The sequence below is a fragment of the Neltuma alba genome, unplaced genomic scaffold (genome assembly GCF_004799145.2).
Source record: "Neltuma alba isolate B1F8T4 unplaced genomic scaffold, ASM479914v2 tig00002662_pilon, whole genome shotgun sequence".
Lineage (NCBI taxonomy): Eukaryota > Viridiplantae > Streptophyta > Magnoliopsida > Fabales > Fabaceae > Neltuma > Neltuma alba.
The window spans coordinates 12930-35408 of record NW_021632958.1 but is presented as its reverse complement, the minus strand read 5'-3'; the positions used below and the strand labels follow the sequence as shown (position 1 = coordinate 35408).

The 22479-nt window shown below is 36.0% G+C and overlaps 3 protein-coding genes across 4 annotated transcripts; 1 reads left to right on the top strand and 2 right to left on the bottom strand.

Moving 5' to 3' along the window:
• Positions 1–931: 931 nt before the first annotated feature.
• On the bottom strand, positions 932–1306 carry LOC114735039 (secreted acidic protein 1A-like). The gene has a single exon (XM_028922690.1). It carries the CDS (start codon positions 1304–1306, stop codon positions 932–934), a length of 375 nt encoding a protein of 124 aa, XP_028778523.1.
• Positions 1307–11354: 10048 nt separating this feature from the next.
• Positions 11355–18329, bottom strand: LOC114735055 (mediator of RNA polymerase II transcription subunit 15a). 2 transcript variants are annotated; one of them, XM_028922719.1, is made up of 7 exons: positions 18181–18329; positions 17754–17868; positions 17003–17114; positions 16834–16879; positions 16123–16151; positions 13244–13318; positions 11355–11933 (listed from the first exon to the last, which is right to left on the bottom strand). In XM_028922719.1, exons 2-7 carry the CDS (start codon positions 17816–17818, stop codon positions 11625–11627), a joined length of 636 nt encoding a protein of 211 aa, XP_028778552.1. In that variant the 5' UTR covers positions 17819–17868; positions 18181–18329; the 3' UTR covers positions 11355–11624. The 2 variants fall into 2 exon arrangements, with proteins under 2 accessions (XP_028778552.1, XP_028778545.1); XM_028922712.1 differs by having other exon boundaries at positions 17754–17859.
• Positions 18330–20087: 1758 nt separating this feature from the next.
• LOC114735028 (uncharacterized) lies at positions 20088–21647 on the top strand. Its single transcript, XM_028922684.1, has 3 exons — positions 20088–20195; positions 20394–20752; positions 20849–21647. The coding sequence occupies exons 1-3, from the start codon at positions 20088–20090 to the stop codon at positions 21645–21647; spliced, it is 1266 nt and encodes a 421-aa protein (XP_028778517.1).
• The last annotated feature ends 832 nt before the right edge of the window (positions 21648–22479 follow it).

Here is a 22479-nt window from a genome sequence, read left to right as displayed (position 1 = left end):
TCTCTGCAAACAAAAAAACAGAAATCCAAAATATGAGTATGCTGGTGGTGGAAACATTGGAAACTTGTGATACGTAGCTACATTAGTTTAGTCCTTACACGCGCATAAAAATGAAACATCCTTTTTTCTTCCAACGAATCCTTTTTTTTGGTCTTTTTTAGCATATCATTAGTCAGCCTCATGGAATCCAGGACATCAAAATGCATGGTTTTTGGATCCAACACAAAGCAAAACCAGTGAGACTCAACAATTACGGGTCCAAATATTAAATCACAGTCAGCTAGGTTGTACCCGATATGCTGTGGCAAAATTGCATGTTTGTTCTCTGATGCTTGCCACTGTGAAGGGTTACCAAGCATTTTCATCTGCAAAACAACATATTAGTTTAACCATTACAACCCCTAATTGTAAAAAAAAAAAAAACATAGATACCACAGAGCTCACCATGAATTCAGCATCAAAAATGTGTCGCCTCACTTGTCCTCTCTCACCTGCCTCTGCCATCAATGTCCTACTGACCATTGTTATTAGAGGGCTACTCACTCTTTTGATTTCACCTATCATACACAACTAATCTCGATCAATTTGTTCATCACACATTGTAACCATTACCCTGTAATGTGTACGTCATAGGTAAGTCGAACAGCAATAACAAAATAACATGAAAAAACTTTCCTACTTCCAATGTAAATTGCACTGCATATCTTACTTCTGACCCTCCTCCTGTGAACACATGTGAGAGACAATGTTGAAAAACTTGTCCTTCTCAGTCATCACTCTCTTTCTCCTCTTAACGAGCTTCAACATGGAAATTCACAGAGAAGTTATTTGATGACTTGGTATGATTGTTCTCTTTGATGTCCTTCAGTCTTCTCCCTTGTTAGTCTCTTCATCTGACGACTCCACTCCTTTATCTCCTTCATCATACACATTACACAACATTGGTGGGTGATCTGTCAATCATTTCATCCCCTCCATCATCATCATTACTGTTATCATCAACTTTATCTCCATTAGCATCACCTTTCTCACTGTCTCCTTCCTCTCCATCATCATCACCTTCATCACTACCTCCTTTCTGATCATGAGCTTCATCTTCAATAGTATCTCCATCACTATCACCTTTGTCACTACCTTGTTCGTTACCTTTACCATCAGATGGAAGAATCACTGCCTCATTGCTTGTGTTGTCAACAGGATTCTTCAGATTTGAACTTCGCATCCCCTGTAGATGGAGTTGCACCTTCGTAAGCTCCTTTGCAAATTGGTTACTAAGCCTTTTATGGCTTTCCTCAAGTACATCCATTATCCTTCGATGCACTTCCTTTAATTCTTGCGTAACACATTTGTTAAACGGTTAAACTCATTACATACTAATGAAGTTTATACTTACAAAACTACAAACATACCGGCCGTAGATAAGCAACACTTATTGTATCTTCCTGTATTTTTTTAGACTTCCCTTTGTACAATAGGCCTATGTTACTCTTTGACTCTTTGTTGACTAATTCCTTTATTCTCTCATCCGTCCAATATGCAATAGCATTTGCCGAGTCATGGTTAATAGCTTTTGACAATGGGAATTTCTCACCTAAATATAGCTACAACCACTATCAATATTTAACAACATGTTTAACTATAAACATACTAGCAAGAAGTATAGGCATCCACCCACAGTGCAACACAGATCCCTCTCCTTCCTCAACAAATTCACATAATCTTCGATTTTCTTGTAGAGATCATTCATGATGTACGTCACCCAATCATACTCTTCATATCCATTCATATTTGAACAGATCACCCTTAATAACTTGTCACCAACTTTTGCACTTGAAGTTGGGGCTAGAAATGTCCCAAGTGTGACCAACATAAATAATAATTCAAAGTGCTCATCATCCTTTCTACTTTTTATGTCAGCTAATATCTTGCTATATACAACGTTACCATACTTTCTCCTCACCTTCTTATATGTGTCATGATTTTCATCAACATCTCTTTTTACCTCTTGCCCAGTATAGGGCACACCAAGCAATGTTCCCACATCATTTGCCTCAATTTCTTTTGTCCTCCCCCTTAATCGGAATTGATGTGTGGTGGATCGTATGATTGAATGAAAGTTACAATTAACTCACGTGGGAGTCTGTCACAATTCACATTCAACAACTTAGAGAATCCTATATTCTCTATCCCTTGTCTTAAACTTTCATCACTTTTAACAAATTCCACCAGTGACATGAATTGACGAACAGAATAACGGGTGAACATTTTCTATATTCTCTTACTTTTCTTCTTCTCTGACATCATTTGTTTGGCACTTTCACTATATATTTTCTTCTCTTTGATAGATAGCCTTGCCCATGCATCTTTCGCCTTATTAGTTCTATCTACTACACCTTTGAATTTTTACCCTTTTGCAAATTCCTCTCTAAATAAGACATACCCATTCCTTGGCCCTTTTGAAGTTGATGTCTCTCCCTCCAACACCATTTTTTCTACACATTACACATTAATAAAAGCATATCAGAAAACAGTTATTGAGGGTGGGGTTATAAGCTAAAAAGCATTAGGCAAAATCTTACAAACTTAAAAGTGTGGTTATAAGGCATTTTTTCAGAACAACATGATTCACAAGCTTTCATTCATACGATTCAAATAGATCCAATCCAAACATCCAAACGACATAAACTATTTTGATAATTCATAGTTCAAGGAAGTACTAGTTATCTAAAAGGTCATTTGTAAACTTTCATAATTAAGAGTGGAATTAATCACTTCACATGGGTTTCATTTGAGGAATATTAAAAATATAATAAAAGTTAGGAACTTGTGATTGATAATGACACAATTATACAGGGTAAGGTTCTGAATGTATATTAATCCTACATTAAAATATACACTGGCAAATATAACTCCAACAGAGAAAGACACGGAGCAAGCAGAACACATGAACAAGTAAACAACAAGGACATATAAGTTTTAATTTGAAGATAAATATTTGTGCTATTGATAGTAGTTGGAGACATAGCATCACCTTTCTCACTGGAGACAGAAGTTGGAGACACAGAGGGTTGCAATGTTGGCGACAGAGCTGAAGAATAACATAAATAAGTTGGCTTAGTGGACTGTCCAAGCTCTGCAACCCAAATTAATTTGAACACATATGATATGTGGGGAATTGTGAATTCTATTGTGGACTTGTGCATGAAATTGAATGACGGCAAGTATGTTTTCGTGAAGGATCCATCTAAGCCTCAAGTAAGGATATATAAGGTTCTACCTAATGCATTTGAAAATGACTATATGGAGGAGCCACTACTTGAGGATGAACAAGTTCAACCTCCAACAAATGGTGGTGATGGTAGGGAAGCAACTACCATAAGTAATTATGTGGAAGACAAGTAGATTGATGATCAAGCTTAGATGGTGATAATGTGATGTTTCTATTTACCTACAAGTACAACTTCATGATCTATTCGTATTTCTTAGTGAAGCAGTTTTGTCATCTTGATGAAGTAGGACCTTATATTGAGGATTACTTCTATATCAAAGGGCTAAGAGCACATGTTTTCTATGGTTGCATAGCCATATAAATGTGTGTTTGAGTATACAATCTATCATTTAGATTGGCTACATCTACACAGCTTGCTATTTGTTCTGGTCTAGTGGCTTCTCCTCTAACTAATTTTTAGAAGCAATATACCTAATGTTCCGATAGATCAACAAAAGAAAAAGATAAGGAATGGTTTTAGTCAATTTTTCCTAATAATGAAATGTTGAATAGTTGATATTCCATCCCTTTTGCCTTTCAAGTTCTAATAAAAGTGTTATCAAAGCACAGTGTTCAAAATCCAATATAAAATCCCAATGAAGAATGGCCTCTTTCATTCCAAAGAACAGGTTCAACATCCAATATAAAACACCATCTTTATGTCTACGATCATTGGGATTGAAGGGCAAAACTTCATAATTTATGGTTGTTCTAGTGAGTGTATTGTGGAAAGTGTAGAACCCAATTCAAGAATATGCAAGTGTCTATATCCATTGAGCCTATTTTTTCCTCGTTACCTTCTGCTTAACTTTGTTCTATTTTGGGATGATGATGCGAGATTTTACATTAAACAGAATAACACACATTGAGGGAAGGGGTTCCGTAGAAAACTACAAATTGTGGGGGTGCAATCAGGGATGCCAGTTGGATAATGTCTTAGACTCTAGCTTCACTACCCATCAACAAACACAGAGAATGAATGTTACACAAACTTACCTCTATCTCATCGCAAATTGCTCCTCTTCTCTCTTCCTCGCCCTTGATCATTTGCCACAGCGTAACCCTTTGGTCGCTCTTTTCCTTTCTCTTTTTTGACGGTGACCACAGAATGCTCTTCCTCCTTCTCTTCTTCCACGTCGGCGGCTTCCTCCTTCAATCTCTTCTCCTCTCTTCTCTCTTCTTCGCTTTGTCAGCTTCAGCGGGATTGGGAATGAGTCTGAAAAACCCCCGCAAACCCTCGCCTCTCTCCCCCACAGTTTTGTTTAAAATAATATTCAAGGCAATTTGGTCTTTTCATTTAACAAAATAATCCCAATTTGGTCTCATGAGACCAAAACAAGATTTTTCAAATTGGGCGGACGTTTCTGGCATTTTGAAATTAAAGTATCATTTTTTTTGTCTTTTTCCCTATAAATATTTGTAAATTATGTATAATATGACCTATTTTCCATAAAAAAGTTTTATAAACCATAAAACAATCACACTACTTATTATAATTTTAAATTTACCATGTTTATAGTAATGGTTAAGGATAAATTTACCTATTATAATATTAAAAATGAGCACTAGATATCATAATAAAAATATTAAGCGCAAAAATACACTTGTATATTTCAAAACGGGTAAAAATACCATACTTGTTGACTCTTCCAAACATCTGTTATTTTTTACTTTTTATGGGATCCATTTTGTCCAGGTCAGCTACCCCTTGCTTTCTTTGGACTTTGTTAATCTCCCTCCCTCTCATCCTTCCTTTCTTTCTTCTGCGCCCCCTCTTATCCTTTCACACTTTCTTTCCTAGTTACCTAATAAGCACCGTCACTCTCTTTCTCCCATTTCTTATTCCATAGCCACACCCATCCAGAGGAGAAGATTGAAAAAATTATCACAACAACGAGCTTCATCACAACAGCAAGCTTCATTGAAAATAGCATGCTTTAATCCTAGACGAGGACTTTTCATTGTCATTTTCATCATCTTCATCACTGTTGACAAGCATTATCGCTTGTCAATGAAACTAAAGTAGAAATCCTATGATTCATTCACCCAAGGGAAACACTTAAGCTCAAATGAATCAATGACAGGAAGCAGGTTTAAAAAAGAAAACCATAAGCTAAGATAACTCAAGTCTCCAATCAATTATGCAAGTTCAGAGAGATTGAGAGTACCGAAAGCGATATTAGCAGCTATGATGAAACCTCAAATGAGGCAATAAGGGATAATGGTGCAAAGCTTATGGGTAGTTTTAGGATCATCAAAGGTGGCTGTGGCGGCGGCAGCTGCAGCACCACCACCAATGGTGGAGGTAACCAGAGCAAGTCTCGTCCTAACACGCCATAAAGAGAGAGAAAATTGTAATAGAAGGAAATGGTTACAGAAAGAGACAGAGAACCAAACATGTGTATTTTTTGAGTGGGGGAGGGCTTATGTGTTAAGAGAAGAGGGAGAGAGAAAAAGGGTGAGGATGAGCTAGTATTGACTTCGACAAGCATATAACACATGAAAATTGCGTGGGTCTCACGAAAATAAAAAGTAACCAACATTTGGGAGAATTGCCAAAGGCAGTATTTTTGTCCCATTTTGAAACGTCCCTGTGTATTTTACACCTAACATTTTATTATAGTACATGGTGCTCTTTTTTAAAATTACAATAGGTAATTTTGCCACTTCTCCCTTGTAATAATGGTTTAAATTTATACCCCAAGGCCTATGACAGTTTGTTTGAAGTCTACATAGGAACCACACCCTAAACTTATCAGATCTGGACCATCTATATTTAATTTGAATGGTCTAAATTTAAAATCTTTAATTAATTATTTTTAAAATAGAAAAAACAATTTTTTGAAAGAATGATAGCTAAAAGATTTTATCTATTTTAGATTTTTTTTGAATGCAGTACTTTAATCAATTAAAACAACAACAAGACACCAAAGCACAAAGGTCTAGTTTTCTTCATCAACATCCCCCTCAAGATTTAAGTTTGGAGGTTGGCGAAGGATAGAAAAATAATCAACCCTATTATGCGCCATCCTAGCTAGATAATCTGCAACAATAATGTTATTTCTACAAGTGTGTCTAACTATCACATCCCACGACCTATTGATCAAAAGTATGGCATCCTCGATGACATCTCTGAAAGGGTGATCGATGCTACATACCCTAGTAGTAAGGTTAATAGCCTTTATTGAATCAGTGAATAGAGCAATCTTCCTATATCCTCTTGACCAGCATAGATGGAGTCCATGAATAATTCCTAAAATTTCCACAATTGTTGGTGGGACTGAAGTGAGTTTGCAGTTAAATACCGCGATCCAACAATCTTCCTAATCCTTGATGACCCCCCCACATTCGCTCTCTCCCCAGTGGCGAGTAGACCCATCACTTGCAGTTTACCATAATGATTTGGAACAATAAATGGTTGTGGCTTGAGGGTGGTTTGACCTGTATAAAATTCACATTTACCCACCAAGTCTTGATCTAAGCAAGCTCGGAAGAAACTATCCTTAGCACTAATATCCCGCTCAGTATCTGTGTAGCCAAATAGTTTGTTACATCGAGCAACCCAAATATCCCAGCAAATATATCTGAAAAGTATTGGCAATTGGACTTTCTTTGTAAACTGCATCCCAGCATCCTGTGTAAGGTTCCACTGAACCCACTCGGCTCCTTGTAGTGTTGAGAAGGAAGGCCATAGATTTGTGTCCACCACTGTTTTCCACCATTGAAAAGCATTCGGGCAATCGATGAGAAGATGCATAGAAGATTCACTTTGTGGACATCCGAAAGGGCAATCTGCTGTATTGGTAATTCCCTAGTGTGCTCTAAGCTCCGCAATGTGGAGTCTTCCATGTGTAAATAACCACATGAAAGACCTTATTTTCTCTGGCACCGGCCACCTTTAAAGTATCTTCCAAACTCCATCATCTGGTTGTCTCACACCTACAAAAAGAAACTTATATATAGATTTCACAGAAAAGATCCCATCTGAAGACAGTTTCCAAAAATAAATATCCTCGCCTCTCTCCTCTCTAGGTGGGTGAGCATTGTTAATTCGAGCAAAACAGCAGGGGTAAACCAACAACTGAGTTTCTGTCTGTCCCACTCTCCCCAATGGTTAACATAGTCCAACATTCTATCCTCAGGGTTGATGAATCCCTCAAGGCCAGGAATTAAATCAATGATGGGCCCATTTAGCTTTGACCAGTTATCAAACCAGAAGGAGGTTGTCCTACCGTTGCCCACTTTTCTTCCTACCCCAGATTTAAAATAAGTCTACATAGTGCAAATACTCCTCAAAGTCAAAGAAGAATTAGCTCTCTTGTTGATAGTGGGCATCTCCTTATTTCCATGTTGGTACTTGGATCTCAAAACTCTCACCCACAAAGCTTCTTTATTTGCACTCAGATTCCAACATAACTTCATCACAAAAGCTTCATTTTGCTTCCGTAAGTCCTTAATACCAAGGCCACCTTATGTCTTATCAGTAATAATTTTACCCCAAGCCAACAAATGGATTTTCCTGCAATCTTCCTTCTCTCCCCAGAGGAAATTTCTTCTAACCTTCTCTATGTCATGAATGAGTTGTTTAGGTAGGAGCATTATTTGCATGTGGTAAGAAGGCAAGGCCGATAGAACCGACCAAATAAGCGTAGCTCTCCCTGCTAGAGTAAGATATTTCTTTTTCCAACCTGAAAGTTTCCTCTTTGTTTTGTCTAAGATAGGGGCAAAGAGTGAGTATGAAGCTCTCTTGTGAATCAAAGGGATACCGAGATACTTTCCAAGATCCCCTGTCAACCCTACTCCCATTCAGTGACTTAACTCCATAGCCCTTGTAATGTGGACATTTCTTGAGAAGCAGATTTTTGTTTTAGAGTTATTCATTCTTTGACCCGAGGCTTCACAAAATTTATTAATGCATTGTAACATCACATCCACCTGATAGGTAGAAGCTTCACCAAAAAGAACTAAATCGTTAGCAAAAAATAGATGGGAAATGGGTGGCCCATTCGAGTTTAACTTTATAGGGGTCTAGATGTCATCATCAATAGCATCCTTAATTATGTGGCTTAGTCTCTCCATGCATAGAGTAAAAATGTAGGGTGAAATTAGATTACCTTGCCTTACTCCTCTTGAGGGTTTGAATTTCTTAGTAGGCTCTCCATTCCAAAGCACTTGAAAGGAAGAGGTGGAGATGCAAGCCATAATAACTCGAGTTAAGTTCTCATCAACTCCCACAGCCTTTAGAGTATCATATATGAAATTCCATTCTAGCTTGTCATAAGCTTTCTCAAGATCCACTTTGACTGCTAACCAACCCTTCTGCCTTGTTTTAGTCTTCATAGACTGGATAACTCCTGGGCAATGATTATATTGTCACTACTTTGTCGTCTTACTATGAAAATGCATTGGTGGTGACCCATTACTTTTGCCATGATACTCTTGAGTCTTCAACTAATTATCTTTGTGATCACCTTGTAGCTTACATTGCAAAGAGAGATTGGTCAGAAGTCTTTTATACTTTTAGGCCGGTCTAGCTTGGGGATGAGTACTATACTCGTGTGATTGAGCAATTGGACCTTAGGTGGATCGTTGAAAATATCTTTTACCATACGATATATGTCACCACCAAGTAACTCTCAAAATTCTTGATAGAAAAAGGCTTGAATCACATTAGGCCCTGGGGCTTTGAAGGCACCCAACTCAAAAACTGCTTCTTTGATCTCTGTATCATCAACTCTGACTACCAAGAGGCTTCTATCTTCTTCATTAATAGTAGGAAAATCAATTGAAGTACAAAAGGTACTCTCTAGACTGATTTGCTACTAAATAACATCTTGTAGTAAGAGACTGCCATATCTTTAAGTCTTGCCTGCTCAAAAATCCACTCCCCTTGGTTATCTTGAAGCCCCTCAATTTTGTTTTTCACTCTCCTAATTAGAGTGGAATTGTGAAAGAAGTTGCTATTACGATCATTCCATTTCAACCAGTTACATCTAGAGTTTTGAAACCACATGAGTTCCTCTTGAGCTAGCACCTTGTTATATTCTTTCCATAAATCCTTCTCCACTTGTATCAAATACTGGCTGTTCTATCTTCCTCTTGCTTTGTCAACACCCTCAATTCTTCTTAGTAAGTTGTTTTTCTTTGTAGGAATATTTCCTACCTTCTTTTTATTCCACTGTGTTGCTTCTTTAGCAAAACTTTTGATCTTGTAATTCCAATTCACATGCAATCAGCTTTTTTTAACAATCTCTGTAAATCCATCTTCTAGGAGCCAAGCAGCCTGGCAACGAAATATAGAGCTAGACGACTTGGTGTACCCCCCTTGTTCCGTGGTAATCATGAGAGGTCAATGATCAGATCCAAATCTATTCAAATTGCAAACTTTAGCGTGAGGGAACTGGGTGGTCCAGAGTTGATTATTAACAACCTAGTCAATCTTCTCTTTCATAAGTCCTCTTTCCTAAGTCAATCTATCACTCACACACTCCATTTCAAGAAGATTAGAGTTATAAATATAATCACCAAAATTCCTCATAGACATCGTATTTGGAGCTGCACCTCCTGATTTATCATCTAGATTCATATAAGCATTAAAATCTCCAGCAACTACTCATGTCTATTTTAGATTTTATATATAGTAAAATAATTATTTTGAAATAAATAAAAATAAAAAAGAAATCAGATCCAAACCATCTAAATGAGATATGAATTATTTAGATCTGATGAGTTTAGGATGCTCATCAAAATGATGAATACCGAAACTGGCTCTTGATATTAATATATTGTAACCCAAAAGATAATGGGAAATGGATTTGATTCTCAGTTGGGGAAAAAAAGGATTGATTCTCCAGATCCACTTGCTACATTCTTCGATCTTGTGGTAAGATTTTAAATTGTATAAATTACATTTAGAAGTTGCAAATTTAAGGCTTTGATTTTATATTTAATTATAATTTTATTATTATAAAAATATAGTAATGAAATCATCTTTGTATCTCTGTTTTAAGGGAAAATTGGGGGAAAATCCCCAATTAGAAAATATATTGGTAAACAAAACAATATCCTCGGCTTTAGTGCACAGAGGACATGGCGCATAAAGTACAGTGCTAGATCGAAGGCTTATAGTGATGGTAGGAATAGGCAAACAAGGTTCCAGATCACAATTTCAAGTCTTCCGCCATCTACGTCTCCGTGGCCGCCGGTTCTGTTCGTCCTCTTTTTTTCTTCCCCCTAATTTTAATTTCCACTGAATCCACGGGTAGAGTTTCATTTTCTGTCTAATCTTTAATTATTAACTTGCTATTAAGAATTTCAATTCCCGTTTCTAGTCTTCTCTATCCCCCCTGTTATAGGATCAACCCCAAAAATAGAAAGGAGCTCAATAAACAAGTTCATAGATTGATAGAGAGAGACTATATTCAACATCTTAATATTAGTGCTATGCCTATAACAAGCTCAAGTTTGTATAACTAACGTGTTATTAAAGCATCAAACTCTCCCCTCGTAGGAGTCTTTTCTCCCCCTTGGTGAACAAGCAAGTTTCTTTGCATTTCCCTCCCCAGAAATTGTCACTAGTTAGATATCTACACTATCATTTAAAAAAAAAAACTCTAATTATAGATCACTAATTCATATCAATTAAAAAATCCACTAAGATATTTATTTGTAAAAATATGTATTAATTTTTTTAAAATACCTTTTTTTTTTTAATCATTTATCTTGGAAACTACCCATATTGATTTTACACATTAATGTGTGCAATCAATATGGGTAACTTCTGTTTTTTGAGGAGAGAATAAAAAAAAAGTGAGAGGCTGGAAGTGTTTGGCATCAAGTAAAAATACTTAAAAAAAATGTCTTCACACAGACCCAAATAAAACTGCTCTTATATAGTTACTTCATATACCGTAAAATTACTTTTAAAACCATGTTTTGATTTTCACCTAAACACTCTTAGAACCAAAGCAAACTCTCCAACTATCTCCTGCAAATAAACCAGAGAGAAATGGAGTATTTACGACCAAAAACGAAGAAAACCTACAACCTACCGTCAATTCCCACTTCCACGCAACAAATTGGTGACTGATCAAAGATGCAAAAAGAAGATCATAGATGCAAAGAGAATGCAACATTTAGTGTCAGAATTTAGCAAGAGCATCAAACCTCTGCAATCTGTCCTTCTATTTGAAAATAATAAAAACAGTCCTGCATCTAGCAATAAGCCTTCTAACATCTCCTACGATATCTTGGTAACGGTGGTCTTCTCTAAATTCCCTATTGATTTCTATACTCCTCACCATGGTTCATGCGAGCTTATAGGAGAATCCTCTTGCTGTTATTTTCTACATCTCAATCAGTTCCAAATAACCGCAATGGTTGTAGATGATGATGATCCAGACGAATCTGCGTCAGCTGTCCAGAATCCCCACCTGTATGCATTTGCATTGTTCCTTTTTCGCTTGCATGCATTGTCCCTTTTCCGCTTGTATGCATTTACATTGTCCATTATCCGCTCCTGATATACAGGTAGATTTTTGCTCAAGGAAGGAGAAATGTCGCTCTCAGAAACCTTGAGAATTGCTATCTCACGCTCATACTCTGTTTTGACTCTTTTCAGCTTCTGACTCGTGTGCGAGTCTGCTTGCTGCGTATGTGATTCAACCTGAAAGAGAGATACAAATACAAGGTTAAATATGATTATATTAACAAATTTTACACACAAACAAACCCACCCGCCCGCCCACACTTCTTCAATTTGCAATACTTCTTCAATTTATAGAAGGAAGACGAATAAAACAGCCCACAGTTGCATATTACTACTAAACTAAGGATAGTTCTAACCATTTAAAAATATGAATGTATCATTCAACAAATTAAGAATTTGATTGATCTAACTTAGAATTGTACAGTCAATATTTCATCTGAGAGATGAGCACGTCAATGCGATGAGCGTCAAATGTACCTCCCATTTCTATTGTGCATTTCTCTCTCTGAGTGCATCCTTTTACTCAACTGGAGTAGCAAGCTCTATACTTGATTATGAGATGAGGGCACTATACACAACTACATTTTGCTTTGTGAAGGGAAAGGATTGAAAGGTGGTAGCTAAACAAATCAAAAGGGGAGCAGGTGAGATGGGTTACGTGCTAGAGCAGTAACTGTCCCTTATCTCCTGCACTGAATGAAATGTATAGAGCAATATTTCCTTTTCTTTCTGTTATGTATCTGGTAATGTTCTTTTCTCTAGTATAAATAGGTCATGAGGGTGAAGACTAGAAGTGGTTCATCTGAATATCAAGTGTCTTGTGTAATCAGAGATCCTCCTTGTGATTATCAAACTTACAAGTATTCAAGATCCTTGCACTCATTTCTCCAATAAAATCTCTTTCTTGATATCTTTATTTCATCTTGCTTATTCAGTTCTTATAACATAAATAAAAGTAATACCATGTGGATTTTATTCATGTAGATATTTATATAGGTTGGACAACTCCTAAATTCAAATTAGGAAGAGACAAGGCAAGATATTTGACTTTATGAATATTCACACACACACAAAAACACATTCTTAACTGAATTGATGAGATGATAACTAAGTTGAAATAATAATTAATTTAATTAACTACCAAACATCAGATATTTTAACAGAAACAAGAGGCTTTCTTTGAGAAATAGAGGTGGTTTGAAAGAGCTCAGCACACGCTGTAATGGCAGGACAACACGTATTACTACAGACTCGAAAAGTCATGATATTGTGAAAAGTGCACAATATAACAGGTTGGGTCAAGTTAAAAGTTAAAAGTACACAAGACATTCAGCAAGGTCGAGGGTTTGAACATTGTGAAATTAAAAGAAACAAAAATTATAACAGGAGAACTACCCCCCGTTTGAGCTTGAGAATGCTTAAATTTGTATTAGTCAATAATGTCAAACATTAAATAATAGTACCAAAAAAAGGAGGACCTAAGATACCCGCTGAATTTTATTGAGCACTTCCTGGTAGAGTTTTTCCATATCTGGCAAGTACATTTCCTTCAACATTACAATCTGTAAGTTGAAATAAAAACAATCAGAAAATCAAAACATTTGAAACCTTGAAATTTTCCTTCCAATTGGATTGCTTTCTCAACAGAATATTCAAGAATGCAAATCAATGGCACCTAATGTTATAATTTCAAAATGTCAGAAACGCGAGTTTGCGTAATGTTGGCAATTTTCCTCATCTAAAAAGGAATCAAGAAGGACAATCGAAGAAAAAATTTTTATTGGTGAGGACCTTAATGGACATGTCGGTAAGAAAGCAGGACAATTCAGCGGGGCCCATGGTGGTTTTGGTTTTGGGGAGCTTAATAGTGGAGGACAATCTATTCTCGACTTTTCTCTTGCATATAATCTTAAGATTGTCAACACTTGTTTTAAGAAGCGAGAGGAGCATTTAATCACGTACAAAAGTGGTGTCTCAAAATCACAGATTGATTTCTTTTTGGTTAATAATCCAGACAGAAGATTGTGTACTAATTGCAAAGTGATTCCCGGAGATGGGGTGACTGCCCAACATAGAGTACTTATTCTTGATGTACGTTTTAAGAGTACCAAGCAAAAATACCATCAAGTGGTAAAACCCAGGGTTAGGTGATGGCAGTTAAAGGGTGAGAAATGAGAGTTATTCAAAAGGACCCTTATGAAGGAAGGGATTTGGGAGTCGCAGGGAAATGCAAACATGATGTGGGAAGAGATAGTTACAAGGGTTCGTTTGGTAGGTAAAGAAATTTTGAGAGAATCCAAAGGTCCTGGTCAGAGAGATAAGGAGACTTGGTAGTGGGATAAGAGTGTGCAAGAAAAAGTCAAACAGAAAAGAGATTGTTTTAAGGCCATACACTCGTGCAATAGTGTAGAAAATCGGGAAAAGTATCAGTTGGCTAAAAAAAAGACAAAGAAAGCAGTGAGCGAAACACGTATTAAAGCTTATGAAAGGTTTTATCAAGAGTTAGGAACAAAGATGAGAGAAAGAAATATTTACAAGATTGCGAAGCAAAGGGAGAGGAAAAAGAGAGATTTGGACCAAATAAAGTGTATAAAAGATGAAGATGGTAAAGTGTTAGTTACTGATGGTGATATTAAGGACAGATGGGAGGCTTATTTTTACAAGTTGTTTAATGAGGGAAGCAATTATGCGACTCAGGACTTACAAGACTTGCTAATTAACGAAGATGATCAGAATTTGGCTTTCTACCACAGGATCCGTATCGCAGAGGTTAAGGTAGCTCTCAAGAAAATGGACAATGAAAAAGCTGTTGGGCCTGATGGTATCCCTATTGAAGTTTGGAAATGTCTGGAAAATGAGGGTGAGGTGTGGCTAACCAAGCTTTTTAATGAAATTTTACGCTCTAAGAATATGTCGGATGAGTAGAAGAGAAGCATTTTAGTTCCTATTTACAAGAATAAAAGAGACATTCAAAACTGTGCAAGCTACAGAGGAATAAAACTTATGAGTCATGCAATGAAGTTGTGGGAAAAAGTGATGGAGTATAGGTTGAGGCTGGAGACTTCTATTTCAGAAAACCAATTTAGATTTATGCCAGGGAGATCCACTTCGGAAGCAATCTATTTACTAAAAAGGTTAATGGAAAGATATAGAAGTAAAAGAAGGGATTTACATATGGTCTTAATTGATATGGAAAAGACTTACGATCGTGTGCCAAGAGAAATAATGTGGAAGGCTTTGGAAAAAAAGTGTAAGAGTTGCTTATATCAAAACCATACAAGATATGTATGAGGGGGTAACTACCAGTGTAAGGACACCTGGAGGTGAGACAAAAGACTTCCCTATTCAGATTGGCCTACATCAGGGATCCTTTTTGAGTTCGTACTTGTTCAACATTGTTTTGGATATTCTAACTGAACCTATTCAAGAAAGAATCCCTAAATCCATGCTTTTCGCGAATGATATAGTTATCATGGTGGAATCAAAAGAAGAGATTAACACTAGATTGGAATTATGGAGAAGGACGTTGGAGTCGAAAGGTTTCCGCTTGAGCAGGAACAAAACAGAATATATGCATTGTGATTTTGGGGGGAGGCAAGGCAATGAGGATTTGGAAGTGAAGATGGGGGAGCAAATCATTCTCAAGTATTAAAGTTTAAATACCTAGGATGCATTATACAGAAAGATGAGGAAATTGATGGAGACGTTTCTCATAGAATAGAAACTGGCTGGTTAAAGTGAAGGAAAGCTACCGGAGTTATTTGCGATAAGAAGGTACCTGAGAAACTTAAAGGAAAATTTTATTGGACTGCTATAAGACCGGCTATGTTGTATGGTAGTGAACGTTGGGCAATAAAAGAAAAACAAGAGCACAAAGTTGGGATAACAGAAATGAGGATATTGAGATGGATGTGTGGTCATACAAGAAAAGATAGGATTCGAAATGAAAATATCAGAATAAGAGTCGGTGTGGTACCTATCCAAGAGAAAATGGTTGAAAATCGCTTAAGATAGTTTGGACATGCGCAGAGAAGGCTATTGAGGCCCCGGTGAGGAGGGTGAATCAGACAAGATAGAGTTCCATAAAAAGAAACAGAGGAAGACCAATAAGAACGCTTAATAAGGTCATTGAACGAGATCTTCTAGTCAACAACATATCTAAGGACTGGGTTGTTGACAGAGCACGATGGCGTCGTGTGATTCATGTAGCCGACCCTACCTATAAGATAAGGCTTGTTGTTGTTGTTGTTGTTGTAAAAAGGAATCAAGAAGCTCTTCAATCCTTACATTAGGTTGATTTGACTATTCTCTGTAGGTCTGCCAGCTTTATTGAGAAAATAGAAATGTTATAAAATGGCATATTTACCTTTTGGTACGCCTCTTCTTGCATTTTCCCTGGAACAGATGTTGTTATAATATAAATATAAATAACATGAGTACATAGAGATCAAATAAATAGAGTAAAATAGTACACATCATTTGCTTATTTAAAAGAAAAACGAAGAGATAAGATAATCAACAGAAACTAAAATAACAGCATTATTCCACCAATCACCAGAAGAAACAAAAGTTTACATGGCAATATCAGATTTTCTCACTATGTATTTTCAATAAACAAGGAGTAACCAACAAGTTAGAGGCTGAGAATTAACAGCTCTGTTTTATTTAAGGGAAAAGGATACCACTCAAGTTAACGGGCATAGTCACAATATTATTGCCCAACAAGCTAGATTCATTTTCATAGATTAAGTCCTTCAAATATTACAACACAAATGCACAAATTTTTGGTGATATTTGAATCAATAATGTCGAGTGCAAAATTGATATGCCCTAAAATTTAATTGGCAAAACCTGAGAATGTCAGAAGATTCCATGGATGAAAGTTAAATCAATAGCAAAAAACAAAATATCTTGTCAGCAACAAATAATAAATGCATGAACCACAAGTGATTGAGTCGTTTACGGTCTATTTTGGACCTAACAAACCATAATTTAGAAGCCTCAAATAACCAAGACCTTAAATGGGTTAGTGACTCATTTGATGCCACTAAGTTCCACGTCAGTTTCAGAGACTTACTCTTCATTGAAACCTCCTTCGAAGTTATTTGCTGCAAATAATCTGACTGAAATTGGGAATATAAAGGACATAAGTACAAGGCAACAAATGTAGATGAAAACAAAAGATGATAACTTCAAAAGTCAAAAGTCAAAAGATGATAACTTCGAGATCTGAAATATGATCATACCAGGTTTGTTGCGCCAGCAAAAGTCTTCTGTTCAAAACTTTGAGAAAATTTTTCAAGTTCTTGCATGCCATCCTCACCATCAAGATGCTTATATCGGTACACTGCTTTCATTCTACAAAGTCAAGAAAACAATTCTCTCACAATTCATAAGATGGTGAAGAGTAAGGACATTAAACAATCCTCAGATATAGCTCTTAAACAATTCAAGGCTCCAAAATACTATCATATACGAGTAGCATTCTGATCATATAGGAGCAAATTTGAAAATTCCAAATATAATTGATAAATCGCTAATTTTAACAAATAGTCACTGATAGTGTAAAACAATAAAAAAGCTTCATGAGAATCATCCATAAATTACAATATTAAGTACTCAACTCCAAATATATCAAATTTTAGCAAAGCTTTTTAGTCTAAGCTTTATTCTAATATATGCCAACCAATTCTCATTCATTAAATGCAACATCATCATAATGATCATCAATAAGGAATCCTTCAGGCCAAGAAAAAAAATCAACAAGAAATCCTTCAATCTTCTCTTCATTTTCAAAGGCTTCATTTGTTCACCAACCACATCAACAATCTGCTTAAGCTCCTTCATCATATACGTATGATTGAACGTTTTACGAAGAAATTAAATTTATATGACAAACAAGGGAAGATTGATAGAAGCCTTTCAATTTTAAAGCACCTACCGGATCAAAGAAAAAAGTTATTGAGATCTGAAATAAAAAAGGAGATTTAGACCTACATTTTTCGGACAGTTCTCTTACGAAGAGCAGGACGTATTGCAGCTCTCCAATCACTTGCATCCATAATTGGTTCTCCGCCAAGTGTAAGTCTCCAGCAACAGGTACCTGCCAAATCTAATTTAAGTCAGGTGCCAAAACAAGAGCATTGAAATCAAATCTGTCTTCGTAATGAAACATCTGTAGTCGGAATGTCAGCTGGTTGATCAGCCTCTCTGTTTTCCACGAATTTGCAGTTAGAAATTTCCCTCAAAATTAATAGCCTCAAACTATTTTACATTTTGGGAAAGTAAATGACCCAATTCCATTCCTCTATTCAAATTTCAAAGTGAGTATGCCAGTACAACCCTTGCTCCAAAATCCCCTCTTTTTATGAAAGAGCAATGAAATATTCCGCGAAACGAGCTTCCTCAAAAACATGATGGATACCTTAGGGTGCAGCAGAAAGAAGCCGATGACGAGATCAAAGCAGAGAAAGCAAGACGACGATGCTTTGAACTGATCATGGGTAGGGTAAATACTAGATAGATTCCACATTCCCACAATAGTCAGACGAACAAGTAAGTATCGAAAAGCCCCTTGATCGCTTGCCAGTTGAGGAAAATTGCGGACATTACATGCTATTTAGAACGTGGAGTACACGTGTCACCATGGGCAGCCGTTTTGGCAGGCGCTTATTATGCCCACTATATTTTGTGGTTGTTGCAATATGTTTTTCTTGTTTATTTATTTTTTTTTGCAAAAACTATATGAAATTATAGTACAATCACTATTAATTTATTTATTAATTATAAACTAAAGATATAGCAGTGTAAAAATTTTATGGTTAATACCATTGTCAGTTTTTATAATTTGATTAATTTTTTTATTAATTTTTCAGTGGAAATTTAAAGAATGGAACTATAATGTTAACAAGTTATGATTTTAGTTTTTATATTTAAACTCAGACTAAGTATTTATAAAACTATAGGATCAAAACTAAAAATTGGATCAAATTATAAGTACTAATGATAATATTAACCCAAAACTTTAATAAATCTCACTATTTGTAAATTATGTATAATATGAGTTATTTAAAAAAAAAAAAGGTTATATACTTGTTTCTAGCAGAAGGGGCTAGTCCCCACAACTTGGTGAACTAAGATTTAAATTTTTCTTGAAAGAGATGTCCACATTTAGTAGCTAATAGTGCCTTGAAGAAGACTGATTCTGATAAGAGGATATGTGTAAATATAAAGAAAAAGTTGCATAATACAAGGTAGTTATAAATCATAGTTGTTATTTTAGAGATTAGCAATGCTTTATCTTTTCAATTTTAATTTATCAAACAACATTTTTGTTTTGAGTTTCCCATCACAATCTATTAATAAAGAACAAGGGAATTGGATACAATTTCTGCCAAAAAAAAAAAAGCAACCAAACTACGAGATACACATTTTTATCTTATGTGTTTACAAACTGTGATTTTATATTTAATGATAAATTTATTATTTTAAAACCATAGTTGTGAAATTATCTAAAAAATATTAAAAATAAAAAGAAGTAAAAGCAACTTCATGTCTCAACCGTCCGGTTGATAATAACTTCAAGAAAGATTAGCGACTAACATTTTCGAAATTTATTTTTGATTTATATTACTTTTATTTTCTTAAATCCTTTCATACTTCTTTGATTTGGCAAGTTTTACCAACTTCAGACATCTTTTACTTTACAGATGAAAACTAGCATGGGAACAATTAACATCAATGAAATTATTATTTTTACGTCACTCAAATAGTTTGCAGAACACAAGTTAGCATAATAAAATTATAATAATTTACCTCTATTTCTCTCACCAACCAAATTACAATATCCCATATACGTCATTAATCATATGCAAAACATTGCACTTAATATGATGACGGAAATTATACTACAATATTCTCCATTACTATACTAAAAGCAAATCAATCTGGCTATTGCGTCCAAGGAAGGTCAAGACCCAAAGACCCAAAGACTTTCTCTTACCATCAGAATACCAAGGCTAAACTCGTGTTAAAAAAGATACCAAGGCCAAATACCACAATTCTTTAAAAGCAAACTCAAGATAATAGAGAAAAAATTGTTATATTCTAATTGATTATATTCTAACTTCCTAAGAAAAACTTGTCCCACCTAAAATGTGCCATGCATATTTGGAACTAAAATAAATCAACCGACATGTTACATTTCTATACATTTGAAATCAATTCATACTCTTCTTTTTGAAAGCATCCCTTGAAATATGCTTAGTCTCAAATTTCTTCTAGAGTAACTCGGATGGATTTGGAAAAATACATTTCCCTAAGAATACGTGCATGGCTCTGGATAGCTTAGTCTCAAATTTCTTCTGGAGTAACTCAGATGGATCTGGAAAAATTCACTGGGCTGCATGGAAAAACTATCGAAATCTAAAAACAAGGGAGGTTTGGGATTCAAGGATTTTATGGACTTCAATAATACTCTTCTAGCTAAAACTGCATTGTTTGTGTGTCTGAGTGCTAAAGAGCATTTATTTCCCAAATACATCTTTTATGAAGGCTACTAAACGGTCTAAAGCTTCATGAGTTTGGGATAGTATACTAGCTGGGTGAGAATTTTTAACAGAAAACCTTTGTTGGCAGGTTGGGACGGGTCACTATATTGATGTTTTCAAGGATCCCTGGGTTCCTGCTGCTAAGCAGTTTCGAATACCTGTCAATAATGATATCTCAGTTAACCAAGATATGGTTGTGGCTGATCTTGTTCAAGAAAGGAGCTGGAACCTGCAACCCATTAACCGAAAGATTGACAAGCTGTATTTGGACTTAATAAGTAAAATCCCCCTTACATCTTCTCCTCGAGCTGATAAGTTGATGTGGGCTCCTGCTAGAGATGGAACCTATAGTGTTAAAGCTGGTTATAGAGCGAAAACTTCTGCTATTGAAGGCAGAACTGGGGTAACTCGTGCCTCTCCATCAAAGAAAGTGGATACTAGAATTTGGTCTGCAGTTTGGAAACTGAAGGTCATGCCTAAAATTCAAAGCTTTATCTGACGTGTTTTAAACAATGCCCTGGCCTCAAAAGAAGCTTTATACAGGAGAAGATGTGCTTCAAACCCAGTCTGTCCTGTCTGTGGTGATGAAACTGAATCCCTTGAACACTTGTTTCTGCTTTGTAATTGGGTTAAAGTTGCTTGGTTTGGCTATTCTATGGGCATTTACATATCTCCCAGAAATATCAAGAACTTGGGGTTTTGGCTAGAAGAATTTCAGCTGCTTAATGATTCTGACTTTGATTACAGTAAAGCTTATGTTGCCTCTATGCTATGGGCTATCTGGAAGCTGAGATGTCGAATGACGTTTGAACAAGTGGAACCGAGTCCTTCAGAAGCCATGGAGATGACTAATAGAGCCATGAAAGAGTATTGGGAAGTGAACTCTCTATTTCCTAAGGCACCCACCTTTGCAGAACCCGAAGCTAGCTATAAGTGGAGGAAACTACAAAGCCATACTCTTAAACTAAACTGTGATGATGCTTTTTGTAAGAAGAATGGAAAAGGTGGTATTGGCATTGTATGTAGAGACTCAGAGGGGTTGTTTATCAAAGGCTGGGCAGAACAAGTGAGTGCATACTCTGCCTTCCACACGGAGATGCTTGCTATATGTAAGGCTGTCCAATTAGTTGAAGAATGGGGCATGCAATCTGTAATCATTGAAATGGATTGTCAAGACCTGTATAAAGCCGTGACTCAATGCTCTTTCCGACATTGCCCATGGAGTCTTCATGGCTTGTTGATAGAAATCACTGACCCAGTGCAAAATCGAAGCTTGGTCTCCTTTTCTCTCATTCCTCGTGAGGGTAACTCTACAGCTGACCGTTTGGCTGCTCTAGCTTAAAGGGAGGTAGGACTTAATGGTCTGATCACTGAATCTCCACCTCCTCTAGCTACTATCATCCTTTGCGAAGCACAGGTTAATGATGATGTGAGTCCTGACCAGCAGATTTTAGAGGCCGAAAGGGAGGGAATAGGCTAACTTGTTTTGGCTTGATTTAGTCCCCTTGTTTTTGTTGGTTATGTAATTGCTCTTAATCTTTGTTGAGCCTCTCTGTTAATTTGCTTCAATGAACGTCTCTTTGCTGGTCAAAAAAAAAAAAAAAAAAAGAAGTATGCTTTTACACTTCATAAAAGAATGGGGTGTTTGTATATATATAAAGACCTATTGATCGTGGTTATACATGGTAACCACCGCAATAATATAATATGTTTTGAACCCTAATAAAAGATAAATTAGATTAACAACATTTAAGGTCAATTTTATAACTTGCAGAGCACAATTACTACTACAAACTAGCAATCCAGAATGGTTAAACTACACAGGACAACATATAGCAGTAACTAATTAATTGGTCAAAGATAGCCCCAAGGCGATGCAGCTATAAGCCAGCATAGCATAATTTTTTAAATCCAAGAACATATAAGATTTCAAAGCTTAACTATAATCACAACATAAAAAACAGACCTCATGTATTTATAATCAACGTAATATGCATCTACTTCATTTATTTATCAGAAATTCATATTCATGATTGGACATGGATTGACAAGATGCCTAATAAATTCAAGTTGACTTATTCAAGGAAGGTAAATGTGACAGAGAAGAATCTGACTTGGATTAGCTATTTTCGTGCTTTTATTTTTATTATTTCTTGTTGATTTATTTTCAGTTG